Source organism: Jaculus jaculus, chromosome X (genome assembly GCF_020740685.1).
Source record: "Jaculus jaculus isolate mJacJac1 chromosome X, mJacJac1.mat.Y.cur, whole genome shotgun sequence".
In the NCBI taxonomy this organism is placed as follows: Eukaryota; Metazoa; Chordata; class Mammalia; order Rodentia; family Dipodidae; genus Jaculus; species Jaculus jaculus.
The window spans coordinates 17,958,258-17,972,170 of record NC_059125.1 but is presented as its reverse complement, the minus strand read 5'-3'; the positions used below and the strand labels follow the sequence as shown (position 1 = coordinate 17,972,170).

The 13,913-nt window shown below is 35.8% G+C and overlaps 1 protein-coding gene across 1 annotated transcript in view; it reads right to left on the bottom strand.

Moving 5' to 3' along the window:
* The window catches only part of Dmd (dystrophin), a 2,157,654-nt gene that overhangs the window by 1,672,528 nt on the left and 471,213 nt on the right, over positions 1-13,913 (bottom strand). The window contains exon 3 of the mRNA XM_045140973.1: positions 2,260-2,352. Coding sequence (XP_044996908.1) covers positions 2,260-2,352 — 93 coding nt within the window. The remainder of the gene's footprint in view (positions 1-2,259; positions 2,353-13,913) is intronic.

Genomic DNA, 13,913 nt, shown 5'->3' with positions numbered 1-13,913 from the left:
TACCTGGATCCAACTTCAATTTCTGACACTTTGGGACTATGTTACATTAGGCAACTTTCTCAATTGCCCTGTATACTAGTTTCTTCATTTGTGAAAACAGAGTTAACACAAAGACCATTCGTGAGACAAGTTATTCTGCTCTCTGGGAAAGGTAAAATCCACAGATCAGAGCTGCAGCTCTGTGTCTAGTATGAAGGGAAGACCAAAGAATTTGTTAGCGATAAGTAAAATTATATACTGTGCATTCATTTGCATATATGTTTGGTGATTCTCCTTGTTCACTACTTATCCCATAATGATCCCTCTCATGGTTATTTATTTGATTTTTTTCAGTGCTATTTACTCATTAAGTTCATATCTATGAATGTATGTGTGTACTGGCAACTTCCAATGACTATCTAAAGTACTTATAAATGTCTTATCTTTACTTTTCCTCTTTTATCAAAAAAAATCATTGTTTTAAATAGAGTATAAGTTTCAATAGCCCTGATAAATTTACTTTGGATGATTCTAGCTCTGTCCAGGATACTATTATAATAGTAAGGCTAAAAGATAAGTAGTTGTGCACACTTCTGGAATAGAACAAGTGAAAGCCTTCTGCAAAGAACAAGTACAGATTGTAAAAAAAAAAAAAATAACCATCAACAGATGGAGGACACTGAGTTTTACTTATTTTTGTATTCCTAAAAAGGACTGGCCCTATAAGAAAAACTGAGACACACAGAGGAATTACTGATCTTATCACATGGTCTACCCATCATCAACATGCAAACATATGAATATGCATATTATTTATAGATATACACATATATGTATATATGTATATCTCTCACATACACAAAATATTTATAATTATAGACAAACATAGCCTTAACCAATGAAATAAAGACTAATTGTACAATATGCATTAAAATTTGCTACAGGACAAAATTTATATACAAGGAAATAAATCTGAACCTCTGCAATTGACTAAACTGATTGTTTTAGTAAGTTATGCACAACAGCTCAGACTTCTTAAATACAACAGTCTGAATTTAATATTAATATTCTAAAACAAATTAAGATGATTAAAATGCAAGCATAAAGTATGTTTCTTCAGCATACAGTGAGAATTTGAGGAGTTGTATTATGGCCATGCCTTTATACCCACACCTAATCTACTACAGTTTTAAAGGCAAAAACAGATATTCTATGTAACTCAAGACATGGGACACATTTACAAAGATTTTGTGAAAGATTTCAATAGGAAGGAGAAAACTGTTTCTCAAGGACTCTTAGAAAAGATAAAAGTATAGAAAGTGAAATAGGAAAGTAAAAAAAGATAGGAAAAATCTGAGATATATCTGACAGAATAGACAACTACTTGGCTTAGCTAAAGAGAATTGTAAAAAGCAATTCAAAGAGATAGGACTTTTGCTAGCTCTGAGTTTGAATGACAGTTTGTGTATTATATACAAAATCTCTGTGTGTGCACGCACGTGCATGCATACCTAGGCTGGAGAGCTGTAGTGAAGGGCAAAGAGAACAGATTAAAATAGTAATTCAATAGGATTAATTTGATATGCAGAACGGCTGACTATGGACTGAGTTTTAAACTCTAATTATAAGAATAAGAGAGATATAAAAATAAGATTATTTCAGGTACAAGATTTGGATTTAAGAGGTTTTCTCTTTTATGACACTTTGATCAAATGAATTCAGACACATCCATGATTTCATTGACCTATAAATGTATATAACTATATTATCTACTGCACCGAAATAATTAATAAATACACAAGTTAACAATTCACAAAGGTCAATAAAATTATTATCACATAAACAAGTTAGTATCAGATAAAATTTCAAATTTCTTATTATACTGTCCCATATTGAACATTTGTACATTTATAAACAAATACAGCTTCATTTAAAAGTATTTGGAAAATACAAATACCCAAAGATAAATTTCAAAGCAATTATACATAAAAGTCTTTATAGAGATAGCCATTAAGAAAGATCCCAAATATGTAAAGGTACATAATATCTATTTACTCACATAGCATATTTTACTGAAATTTTTCACATTGTTATTCTACATATGACAGTCTATACCAAAATTAAGGTTACAATATGAAACATTAAGGATTAGGTCCTCTACTGCTAGTTAAATCTGTAAGTAGCTGAATGATACTATCTCAGTAATATAAAAATACACAGTCTGAATTTGGGCAGAAATTTTAGTGAGGTAACTATAAAGTTTCTTTGAAATAACTTTACCAGTTTTTGCCCTGTAAGGCCTTCAAGGAGGTCTAGGAGGCGTCTTCCATCTTGCAGATCACTGAAGAGGTTCTCTATGTGCTGCTTCCCGAACTGAAATAAAAGACATATCCATATGAAGCAAAGCATACTTTCAAACTTTAAAGCGGTATTGAATTTCAATGTATATCATTTTTATTGGCTAAGATGGATGGATGAAAATGGAAGCTCAAGTTAAAAAATTGGACCAAAGTATATCATCATTAGGTCAAATGTATCTGAACTTTTTTTTTTTCAAACCAGATCTTGGTATCCTAATTTATCTAATTAATTCAACTCTGTGTTGATACTATAAGGGAGGGGAAAATAAACATGTAAAACATCATGCAATTGTGAGTGGGAGGTGAAGTAGATGATACCGAGAAACAAAGACTACACACAACTTGGTTTGGATGGGTTTATAAGATGATATCATCTCATGTACTTGGAAGTATAATGTACAGTCCGAGTGTTCGATATCCTTTGCCATATAGAACATATTCCCTTGCACAACACACACACACAGGTTTCAGAGTATAATACTTCCATTTTTGCGGACTCAACATTTGGAAGAGCTTATTTAAACAGAGTTAAAATAAGTCTGAATGCTTTTCCCGGATACATTCTCCTAAATTACCTTAAGGGTGCTAATAGTCGATATAAGCACTAATAAGAAGACCAATTATTTAAGAATAACTAGTTATGAGACTGAAATTAATAAGTGGGTCCTATAACCTTTATGACATTTCTGTGAGGTTAACATGAATGCCTTTATTTTTCAGATGCAAGTGAGACACAGAGTGTGAATATGCAATCCTTTGTCACAAAGCTAAGGGAAAACCATGATTTTGGTTCAGATACATTTAACTTCTGTAGCCTTTGGTCTTAATATCAACAAACTCCCCATTACAAAAATGGGGCAGAGAACTGAATAGAGAATCTTCAGAGGAATACAAATGACTTAACACACACTTAACCAAATATTCAATATCTCTAACTGTCAGAGAGTTGCAAATTAAAACAACTATGAGATCCCAACTTACTCCAGTAAGAATGACAATCACTAAAAAATCAATTACACTGGGTGTCTAAAAAATCAATTACACTGGGTGTCTAAAAAGTCAATCACACTGGGTGTCTTGGCACACACCTTTAATCCCTGCACATAGGAGGCAGGGGTAAGAGGATCACTGGGAGTTCGAGGTCACCCTGAGACTCCATAGTGAATTTTAGGACAGCCTGGGCGGGAGAGAGACCCTACCTTGAAAAATAAAACAAACAAACAAAAAAAAAAAACCCAAACAAACAAACAAACAAAAATCAATTACAACAAATGTTGGCAACGATGTGGAGAAAAAGAAACACTCATTCACTGTTGGTGGGATTGTAAGTTTGTATAGCCACTATGGAAATCAATTCCTGAAAAGGATTAATATAAAACTGCCAAAAGACCCCATCATTTCCTTGCTGGGCATTTACCTTAAATGCTCCATGCTTCACTACAAAGATTTTCACTCAAACATTTACAGCTGCTGAATTCAAAATATCTAAGAACTGGAATCAATCCAGGTGTCCATCATTGAAAGAATGAATAGCGAAGGTGTGGTAAATTTACTCTATGGAATTCTACTCAGCAATAAGAAAAAAAATGATACAATGAAATTTGTAGAACAATGAATGGATCATAGTCAGCAAACTGAAACAATCCAGAAATACAATCACCACATGGGTTCACTCATCTGCCATCTGTAACCTGGATCAGCTCGATTTGCTGACCTGATAGGCAACTGAAGGCCTGGACAATAGGAAAGGAAGGGCTTGTGGGGAGGGGAATGATAGGAGGAAAACACAAACTGAACTCTAAATGAACTGTTACCATAGAAACCTTTAATCTTGAAGATAGACTAAAAGGTTGAACCCTTAATTGGAGCATGGAAGAAGGGCCCTGGACAGCATAGGATGAAGCATAAACTTAAATTTTTATTTTAATTTATTTTTTGTCTTTAAATTCAATTATCTTTCAAATATTTTATTTCTTCTGTCATATGCTCCCAAATCATTTCTTTTTCTGCTGAAAACCCTTCAATTACTTCACATGCAATCATTTTCAGCTCTTTCATCATCCAGGTTATCTAGAAATGCCTAAATTATCTGGGACAGCAGTATATGGAGCAGCATTAAATCTTAACTAGATACTGAAGCATACACTGGTAAATCAGACAAGCATTGGCAAGCTTCTATAGAACTACTTGTCCAATAGGGAAAATAAATTTTTGTGAAGGTAATACCAAATGGAGGTAACAAACAGGACACAGAGTTTGTAAGTTTGAAAGATTCTGGAATTAAGAATTGTTTTTTTCCAAATCAACTGGTGAGTCGAACATTAGCCTTTAAGTGATTTGTCTGTATTTATGCGGTCCCTCATCACACACACACACACACACACACACACACATTTTGAACCATACATAAAATACATTTAAGAAAAACTCTGCTTTCTAGGGGAAAACACACTCCTGATACTTTGAATGTTCTGTCTGGCCCCATACATTGCCAACATTTCCTGTTCATTCAGCTAATGTGGATTGGATGTCATCAAGTACACAGCAGTAGTTTTTTTGAAATTTTATCCCAATAGTTCTCTTACAAAGTTCTAGAGGAGAACTGAAAATGACGCAAACCTAGACTACTAGGAGTTTTATCATTTGTTTGCTTATTTTTGAGGTAGGTTCTCACTCATTCTGTAGTTTCAGGCTAGCATTGCACTCACAGTGATCCTCCTACCTCTGCCTCCAGAGTGGTGGGATTAAAGGTGTGCAACACCATACCCAGTTTACTAGAAGTTTTTTTTTTTTTTTTAAAGTAGCTTACAACACATAATATGCAAGAAAATCATCAATGACAATGACATATTTCATGAAATTCAAATGAAATCTTTGTACTAATAAGGAAAGAAAATCAATACACATGTTCTAATAATGACATCATATTTATCCAAGAATAATGATATTTTAAAGCAACTCTAGGGTTTCAGCTTTTAATTGAATATAGGAATATCTTGAAAATGCTGTTTATTTTAGGAACATTTTTCTCAAATGCAATTAATAACAGAGTGGCTTCTAAATTTTCAAAATAGTGACTTGTACACAGAAGTGTGTCATTTTCAAAGAAAGTTTTTTTTAAATTTATTTCTCAATTTTTATTAATATCTTCCATGATTATAAAAAAATATCCCATGGTAATTCCCTCCCTCCCCCACTTTCCCCTTTGAAACTCCACTCTCCATCATATCCCCTCCCCCTCTCAATCAGTCTCTTTTATTTTGATGTCATGATCTTTTCCTCCTCTTCTGATGGTCTTGTGTAGGTAGTGCCAGGCACTGTGGGGTCATGGATATCCAGGCCATTTTGTGGCTGGAGGGAACACGTTGTAAGGAGTCCGACCCTTCCTTTGGTTCTTACATTCTTTCCGCCATCTCTTCTGCATTAGACTTTGAGCCTTGGAAGGTATGATAGAGATATTGCAGTACTGAGCACTGTGGTCACTTGTTTCCAGCACCATGATACCTTCTGAGTGGTCCCAAGGTCACTGCCATCTGAAATGAGAAGCCCACTGAAGAAGATCCAGGTAACTCCTTTCATCAAGAGATAGCGGGATTGGGGAGATGGCTCCGCAGTTAAGGCGCTTGCTTGCAAAGCCAAAGGATCCAGGTTTGATTCTCCAGGACCCACGTAAGCCAGATGTACAAGGTGGCACACATGTCTGGAGTTCGTTTGCAGTGGTTAGAGGCCCTGGCACGCCCATTCTCTCTCTCTCTCTCTCTCTCTCTCTCTCTCTCTCTCTCTCTCTCTCTCTCTCTCTCTCTCTCTCTCTCTCCCTCTGTCTATCTCTTTCAAATAAATAAAAATAATTTTTTAAAAAAGGGATAACAGCTGCTGGAGAGCCACCAGTCTTCAGTCGACCACACTGGAAGGCTGAAGCGATTCTGACCTTGGTGAGGGCCAGCAGCAACAACAGGGTAGATGTGGAGGCCAGCAGGGAACCGCAGCAGGGAGCCACAGCATCCCTCAGCTCTGATGTTTGCCTCCCACCCCCGACCCCCGTATCTGGGCTGCTGCTGGAAGGGCTGTCTACTCTTCTTCCCTCCCTTAATCCATCCTGGAAAGTGAAAGTTTTTTTTTTTTTTTTTTAACCTGACAGAGACACTTATTCTTATGAAGTACTATGCATCTATCTTGATTGATAGGTACAATCTGTCAAACAAGAAGATTGTGGATGGCAAAATGTTGGCCATTTAAAAAAAAGAAGAGCAGGAGCTGATAAATATGAAGCATAACTTAGGGAACTATTGCAATTACCTTCACATAGCTGGAACAAAGCACCTGACTAAAACCAGCCAATGGACACAAAGATTTTTATTATGGTTTACAGTCACAAAGAAGACTCCATGATGGCATCAAAAAGCATGCCATATTAGAGGTTGGATATCACCTCTGCCACCGAATATGGAAAATAGCAGCAAGAGAGTGAGTAAAACTATTGCAAGGGGGAGCTGGCAATTATACCCATAAGCCCAACCACACAAACATACCTCCTCTGCAAGGCCCCACCTCCCCAAAACACATGAATTTATGGGGGGAACCTGATTCAAACCACCACAGGTCTGGATAATAAGAATCATCTTGCAACAAAAACATGAGTACTAGGCTGGAGAGATGACTTATTGGCTAAGGTGCTTAGCTGTGAAGCCTAAGGACCAAGGTTCAGTTTTTCAATTTCTCAGTACCTAATTAATCTAGATGTGCATGGTGGCACCTGCAGCTGGAGTTCATTTGCAATGGATAGAAGCCCTGTGTACTTCCATTCTCTGTTTCTCTCTATCCTTTGTCTTCTCTCTCAAATGACTAAATAAAAATGAAATATTATAAAATATATTTAAGATGAATCATGAAGACTGGGCTGGAGAGATGGCTCAGCAGTAAGGCCCCTGCCTACAAAGCCTAATGAACTGGGTTCAATTCCCCAGTACCACCATAAAGCCCGATGCACAAAGTGACACATATATCTGGACTTCTTTTGCAGTGGCCAGAGTCCCTGTTGTGCCCATTCTCTGTCTCTGTCACTCTCTCTCTCTCTCTCCTTGCAAATAAATAAACATTTTTAATGACTGGAGAGATGGATTAACAGTTATGGCACTTGGCTTCAAAGCCTAAGGACCCAGGTTTGATTCACCAGTACTTGAGCTAAATGCACATGGTGGCACATGCATCTGGAGTTTCTTTGCAGTGTCTAAGGCCCTGGTATGTTTATTCTCTCTCTGTATCTGCCTGTCTCTCTGTCTCTGTCTAGGCTAGTCACAGGCTCCCAGGACATAGTTAGGACACCTAGAGTGAGGAAGTAACTACATGATTTTAAAAAAAGGGACTTAGTCCTCATATTTTAATTTTCAATGCTCATTTGAGCAATAATACATTAAAATATTACAACTAATATTATAACTAACTCTGTGGTTTTTCTTCCAGGTGCCAGACAATATGGTTATCATAATATTCTGCCTAAACATCTTTCCAAGAAATGAGAGTGAATGAACTTAACCTGTGGTATGGCAGGATTAATTACCCAGTATCTGATGGTTCAAGGTTTTTCTGAAGACACATTTTCATAAAAAGTATAATTTTTCCATCCCTTAATGTTTATTTGTTTATTTTATTTTATTTTGCTTTTTTTTGTGATAGAGTCTCACTCTACCTGGAATTCACCATGTAGTCTCAGGATGGCCTCCAACTCATAGCGATTCTCCTACCTCTGCCTCTTGAGTGCTGAAATTAAAGGTATGTACCAGCATGCTTGGCTTATATTTATTTTAATATAAAAGTAATTTGAATATAATTTTTCAGAAAAAAACCCTGTCTCCTAAAATGAGTCTCAAAGAAATGTTCAGTATGTATCCTATAATGTCAATATAGATTCTAAGTGTCCATGAAAAGCAATAAATTTCTTGGTGTCAGTTACTTACTACTCTTGCTACATAGTTATAGATTTGTTGTAGTAAATAGAGCACAACTTCAGAGACAGATAAAAGTTTTTTTTGTTTTTTTTTTTTTAATTCCAATGTCCTGTTCCTGAGCAGTGCTGTCATAAAAACGTAACTAAGCATTTGTCAGACACACTTTACTGATTGGTAAAATGGGGAATGGAATAACGTCACATCATGTTTAAATGAAATGATATAGACATGTCTTGTAAACTTGATATTATAGTGTGTGTTTAATAAAATATGATTGCTACTTTACTAGTCCTTGCTTGTATATCTATCTTTGCTAAATTCTAGGAATAGATATTAAGTATAGTAGAATATATTTACTAAGAGTGATCAATGTTGATAGTCCAGGGGACTCACTTAGAAGTCCCTAATGTTTTAAACATTTTTTATTCATTTATTTAAGAGAGAGAGAGAGAGAGAAAGAGGGAGAATGAATGGGTGCATCTCTAGCCACTGCAAGCAAACTCCAGACACATGTGCCACATTATGCATCTGTCTTATGTGGGAACTGGAGAATTGAACCTGAATCCTTAGCTTCATAGGCATATGCCTTAATTGCTAAGCCATCTCTCCAGCTCAGAAGTCTCTAGTTTTTGATATCTTATCTCTTATTCTTTGGGTATTTTCAATTAAATGGTGTTTTGTTTACCTTTCTTTTCATCTTTGATATATATCATGTCCTTTTGGTAGATGGCATATTGTGTCATGAAAACACTGCTATTTCCATAAACTCTATACTTAATGGATTTTTTAAATTCACTAAAATGATTGTGTAAAACATTAAATCTTTTTGTGTCATATGATCATAAGGCTCTCTGTCTTCAGTCCCTTTGATAACTAATGACTCCTGCATAACTAAATTCAGTAAGCTTTTAGTGTTATTTAGTGGTTACAAGTATTAATTTATTTAATGTTTCTTTCCTTGCTGTCCCAAATAGAAAGATGAAAGGGTCATAAAGTGAGATAATAATCCTTCAGTAACATTTTATGTATGAATTTTAAAGATATGGAAATACAATCCTCAGAAATATTAATAGGTGGCAGAAACAAATTTGAGAAAAATCAAGGTTAAAAAAAGGAGCAAATTCCTGAAGCTGTTTAAATGCCTTGTCTCTCTTCAGAGTTGTGTTCCTCTTTTAACCTGAAAATATGGAAGGATCAATATGATGTTCCAGTAGGAGGTAAAGAGCACAGGGATAATTTAACATGACCTTCTGGTTCCAGAAAGGTCAGGCTATGGATATATCTGTTGCTCAGAAAGTCAGGAGAACTCTCAGTGATTACAAATCTCTAGACACTCAAAACAGCAAAGTGGAATGTGAAAATGGGAGTACAAAATATCCTATTGTACACTTCCCAGAAAAACATTGCAAGCCACTGTCATGCAGATAGGCGTTTTCAGAGACAACTGTTTTCTTAAGTACAGGTTGTAAAACAAAACACTTTCTGTGTGTAAGTACAGTAACCATTTTACTGCAGTATGACTATATACGTGTGTGTGTGTGTGTGTGTGTGTGTGTGTGTGTATACATATATATAGGAAAGTACATATATCTTAAGTTGTATAGCTCAATAAATCTTTACAAACTGAGGATCTTAATAGTATAACCATCAAGAATGATGAGGATGATAAGATCTGCATCCTCTTAGCTATCTTGTACCTCTTTCTGTGGACTAGGCAGCTCAACAATAACTATTATTCTACATTTTTAGCTCCATATGTACATTTTACCTATGGTTTAGTATTGCATTTCAGGAATCTGAGGATTGAAAGACATCATCTCTGCTTATGCAGAGAGAATTTGAATTGAAAAAGCTTGGACATGTTGATCAAGTATGTTTTACAAAGCTCGAGGAAGTGATTTAATTCTGTGAATAATGCTAATTCTATATTCAGAGTCCCTTGATTGAAACCCAGCTCTGCTATATTCTGAACATGTGATCTTAGGCAAGTCATATCATCTCTTCATGTCTCAATATTCCCACTTATAAAAAGGAAAGATAGTATTAATCATGTTTTGGTGATGCTGTGAATATTTAATCAGATTAGGGCTTTGTCTTTAACATCAATAGATATTAGCTATCATAAATTGATTACAACATCATACGCCATAATAACTATAATTTTCAACAATTCCTCTTTGTGACTTTAGACTGTAACAGAAGGTATTACCTTCAAAGCCTTAAAATATGCAATGGATTAATAAATGTATGCCTTCCCTCATGGTCTCTGGCAGAGGAAAATGTTCAATAAATCCAAATTGCATCACTCCTTTCTTCTTTGTAACAAGTCACCATCTGGAACAACACAGTCCAACTTTATTTTGAGGGTTGCATGGTCATAGCAGGGCTTTGGTAATTTTAGGAGACTTTAACCAAAGACTATTTGCAAAGATGAGAACAGGGTCCAACGAAATCACTTGAATTAATAGTAGAGAATTGAGGTTCCTCCTAGATTCAGAAAAAGAGGGGTTGCTGGTCTATAGATAAAGACCAAAAACTATCGCATTACAGGAGCCCTGACAATTGGTGATGAATGTAGCAAGGTGGTGGTTAATGAGCATCCTGAACTTTCTTCCCTTCTTCTGGTCTTCTCTCAGGGCTCCCACTGGCTACATCCAAATGGAAGCAAAAGGGAAAGTGAGTTCATAGCAACACAGAAACCAGCCACCCAGAGTAAAGAAAGGTAAAGGGTGGGCCCAGCTGAAAATACTAGTGACATATGGTTCACACATGGCAACAAGCTTTTACAGAAGTTCATGTCAGGAAATAAAGGATGACCACAGTGTTCTTCCCCATGCTTCATCAATTAATGCTATCTCTAGTAGTGCCATTGAAAATGGCCAAATATATGACCAGGACATTTTTTTTAGCAAGGATATCAAATTGCTGGATTGTGTCTGGGATTATCAGATGAAAATTTATTTATTTATCATTGCATAGCATCAAATACTTTCAGAGATTACTATATGCCATGAAGGAAACATTAAAATCTGGCTACAAATACAATAAAAAAAAAAACAAGTTATTGCTTGGATCTAAATTAGATAATATAATAGCATTACAATTTCACTAGTTACACAATGTTATTTGGAAATAACTCTTTATAAAATATAATCACTAGGCCCAATGCATATGTTATGCTATTAAGTACACAATAATGACCCAACGAGATTGCACATTAGAACTTTCAGCAAGAACCACACAACAGTTATGTGTGTTAATGGGAATCAAGCCATTATCTGTAAATGATGTTATATAAACCCCAAACTAAAGAATGCTTAGTCAAAGTCAGCATATTATTATGTTTACATATGTCTTTCAACAATATTTATTTTGCCAAGCATGGTGGCACACGCCTTTAATCCCAGCACTCAGGAGGCAGAGGTAGGAGCATTGCCGTGAGTTTGAGGCCACCCTGAGACTCCATAATGGTCAGCCTGGTCTAGAGTGAGAACATACCTTGAAAAGCTTCTAAAGAATTATTTTATGTTTATTTATTTACTTATGAGAAAGAGAGAGAGAATGGGCACACTGGAGCCTCTAACTACTGGAAATGAACTTAAGACACATGCGCCCCTGGCATATGTGGGTAATGGAGAATCAAATCTGAGTCTTTAGGTTTCACAGGCAAGCAGCTTTACCACTAAGCCATTGCTCCAGTCCTAAATATGTCTAACTTTAATATGCATTGTAACAAAATAAAGTTCTTCACCAGGGCTTATGCTTTATCACCTCTAAATAAGATACATCATTGCTAATTTATTTTTTCAGGTGATCTGAGTCAAAAATGTGTAAAATTATGGTAATGTTATACATTGCACTGCTTGATATAACATTAACATAATACATTATTTTCATTTTAAAAATGTTTCTTCTCATTTGTTTTACAAAGACAGATGGAAAGATGGGGGGGGTGGAAGCCCCAGGTCATCTTGCCAATGAAAATGAATTCCAGATGTTTGTGGCACTTTGTGCATTTGGAAAATTGAAATGAGCCATCAAGCTTGGTAAGCAAGTGACTTTAACTGCTGAACCATCTTTCCAGCCCCTATTATAAATGTTATAAGGCTTAAAATTCATGAATGCAGCTAGCTAACAACTACCTATGTTAATGTCATCACAAGGAGGAGATACAAGGTCACTATGTCCTCTATACCTCTACTTCCTTCTGGTTTTATGTGTGTGCTAGGGAATTGAACCCATGCTGGAAGTCTTTGAAGCATGTGATTTAACTGCTGAGCCATCTCTACAGTTGTCTGGAGTCAATCTGGAGATCTCTACAGCATTATGTACTTTTAAGTGTTGCTGAAGTTAGGCTTCTTTAGCTAGTATACCTCTCAGGGTCAATATTTGGTGAAAATTGTCTGTGTGTTTGCACAATCTTTTTCATAAAGCCAATGGTATTTTATCTCATTTACTTTTCTGTTCACCTCTGCATGTCACATGAAGTTATAGAATTTACAAATATAGTGAGTCATTGGTTCCAGTTGAATTTGCAATGGGCACAGTGCTAATGTTTACAGAGGCATTAAGAAAATTCTCCCAAGTCCCAAATTCCCATGGTTATATTGCTCAACTTTAGGGTTTCATTAACTTGCCAGGACTTCAGCAGATTTATACATGCAATAAATACAGTAAATACTGCTGAAGAGTATAAAATCCACTGTAAAGCGATGTTTGCCTTAAAGATTTTGGGGAAAATATTATTTTATTTCAATTAAAATAAAAATATGAGAAATATATATATATATCTCAAAGGCAATGAATATTAAGTGAACAATGAATAAAAGGGGTTTTTTTTGTAACTAAAGAAGCCAATACATAAGGATCCAAGCATAATCCTTGCTTTTTTAAAAATCATAAGTTTATGGGTTTTTATGTTAAAGAACATACTATTGGGCGCTTAAGTTTGTTTTTGATTTTATATAAGCATGTAAAATCACGTTTGTATACATGCTGTAAAGGTAGAAATAAATATTTCTTGGGGGACCAAGGGGAATATCAGGAGTGGGTAGGGGCAGAAAACATAGCTTAGGGATGAGAGGAAAAATGTGCCCAACACACCATATACATATCTATGCAACATTTAACTTAAAAAAAATGAAAGGAATATGACATTTGGGAGTGAATAAGTCCTTATTATATTACACGTCTAGCTTTTCTCAGTTGTAGGGGCAGTAAATAAACTAATAAGCACTTTGCATGTTTTCCTTGTCTGTCAAAGGAGAAGAATAGAAAAGTTACTCAACTACATAATTAGTATGGTTTACTTGCTTCATATTGTTGGGAAGGTAAAAGATAAAAACTGTATTGGCATTGACTTCCCAGTATGTTTCACCATTTAGCGAGGAAATACGTATTAAAGCAATTATAATCATAGATCTGATCTATAATCCCATTGGTACTGATGTCATAAGAATGTTGCTGGGGGCTGGAGAGATGGCTTAGTGGTTAAGCGCTTGCCTATGAAGCCTAAGGGGCCCGGTTCGAGGCTCGCTTCCCCAGGTCCCACGTTAGCCAGATGCACAAGGGGGCGCACGCGTCTGGAGTTCGTTTGCAGAGGCTGGAAGCCCTGGCGCGCCCATTCTCT